The sequence below is a fragment of the Propithecus coquereli genome, unplaced genomic scaffold (genome assembly GCF_000956105.1).
Source record: "Propithecus coquereli isolate 6110/MARCELLA unplaced genomic scaffold, Pcoq_1.0 Scaffold185, whole genome shotgun sequence".
NCBI lineage: Eukaryota > Metazoa > Chordata > Mammalia > Primates > Indriidae > Propithecus > Propithecus coquereli.
This window is the reverse complement of record NW_012143301.1, coordinates 1,511,898-1,513,668: the sequence shown is the minus strand read 5'-3', so window position 1 is coordinate 1,513,668 and position 1,771 is coordinate 1,511,898. Positions and strand designations below refer to the sequence as shown.

The 1,771-nt window shown below is 38.1% G+C and overlaps 1 protein-coding gene across 1 annotated transcript in view; it reads left to right on the top strand.

Annotated features, from left to right (window-relative positions):
- The window catches only part of INPP4B (inositol polyphosphate-4-phosphatase, type II, 105kDa), a 480,180-nt gene that overhangs the window by 172,677 nt on the left and 305,732 nt on the right, over nt 1-1,771 (top strand). Inside the window, exon 7 of the mRNA XM_012642728.1 lies at nt 862-973. Within this exon, the coding sequence (XP_012498182.1) occupies nt 862-973 (112 nt within the window). The remainder of the gene's footprint in view (nt 1-861; nt 974-1,771) is intronic.

Sequence of the window (1,771 nt, the reverse complement as noted above, 5' to 3'; positions counted from 1 at the left end):
GTAGATTTCCTTGCCCAGAAAAGGCAACTAGAGAATCTTAAAATGTGATGGTTCTTAATTTTACTTTTAACTTTCATTATTATTGCCAACCATAAAATTTTTATGCTGATAAAAATAATGATGAAAATCTTAGCAATAAAGTTATTATCATCATTAAATAGAGAAGAGTTGTCAGTGGTCAAAAGACTCAAAAAAGATAGGAACCTGGGTTTGCCACTTTGTTACCTTGGAAAATGTTTTTCATCTTTTTGGGTCTCAGTTTCTTTATCTGAAAAAGTAAAAGGTTATACTAAACGAGCTCTAGGTTATAGTCTGCTTTCCTGCATACCTTATGTTTGCTAGGAGAGAGTCGTCTTTGCCTAATCTCTTAGAAAAATGTTAGGGAAAGGGCACAAAGTCAGATTTTGTAGCCAATGGCCCAGTCATAAAGGAATACAGGAATGTTTGTACTCTTTTCCATTTTATGCAGCCACAGTTTATGCAATAGACATGTGCAGTATCTAAGGCAGTTGGTATAGATGGTCTGTGGTTTACAGGATCATAGAGATTTGATGGTTGCCAGTGACCCATGACACAGTGTTTTTTACCTTGAGGTTACTCCTGAGAGCTTTGAGGAGGTTTCATCTTTATGAGGTAGTTTTTTGACAGTTCATGGTCTGACCTCACAAATCCATAGTTAATTTTCATTTGAAATTAAAAACACAGATGCTATTAACATGTTTTGCTGAGTGTCATGCAGAACTGTTTAATTAAATGAAACAAACAGCAGTGCTAGTGGTTTTCAGAAACAAACGTGTTTTGGACATGTTTTGAGGAGAGAGAAGATTCTTACTATCTCATTTCCTTTATTTCTGATTGCAGAACTTCAGATGGTGGCAAAGTGGTTGGCACCATAGAAGTCAGTGTCGTGAAGATGGGGGAGATTGAGGATGGGGAAACCGACCACATCACAACAGATGTGCAGGGGCAAAAGGTAGGATCTTGGTCAGCTCATTGCATAAATTAGAGATGATCAGCCTTGCCAGATGCTTGCATCACCAACACCTCTGTGGGGTTTAAAATCTCATTATTCAAGAGTTAAATGAGAAATCATCTCTGGAATTGGAGTACAATATGTGTTTCACCCTCTGAACCAGAGGGCACATTTGTATGGAACTATGCAAAGCAATGTTCCATTCAGAAGCACCTTCCTCTTCACTGCCAGCTCTCTTGTTGACACTGCCTCTTCTCAGTTGGAACAGCGGTATTGATCATTGTTGCATTCTACCATAATTAACCTTGCGTGAGATGCACAGAAGATTCTGGAAGGGCTATTGCCAAAAATAACTTATTCTCTACTCCCCAAACCCTCTTTGGAAAGAGATGAAATTTTGATTTGGGTTTCATTTTTATGTGAGGGAGGGCAGATTTAACAGGAACTTTGTGCCTTATGAAATTGCTGAGAGAGAAGCAGGAAACAGTATACGGCAAATGAGCAGCTCTGGAGGGCAGACAATGCCAGCTGGAGGAGAAGCCGCTTTCTTGAAGCCCAGAATAAAGGCTTGATGCATATAAGTATGCGTCCAGGATTTTCTCTTTCTTTCTGTTCCTTTTCCCTAGGAAAGAGAAACTCAGTATAAACATTAGTCTTAATTTCTTTCTTAAAAAAGCAATTGCCTATTTTATTGAGGCAATGGAAGCACATGGGACAGATTTAAAAACTGCTAATAGATTCTTTTAGGAAAATGAATTTTCTTATACACTATAATTTCTACCTTTCAAAAGTGAGCAT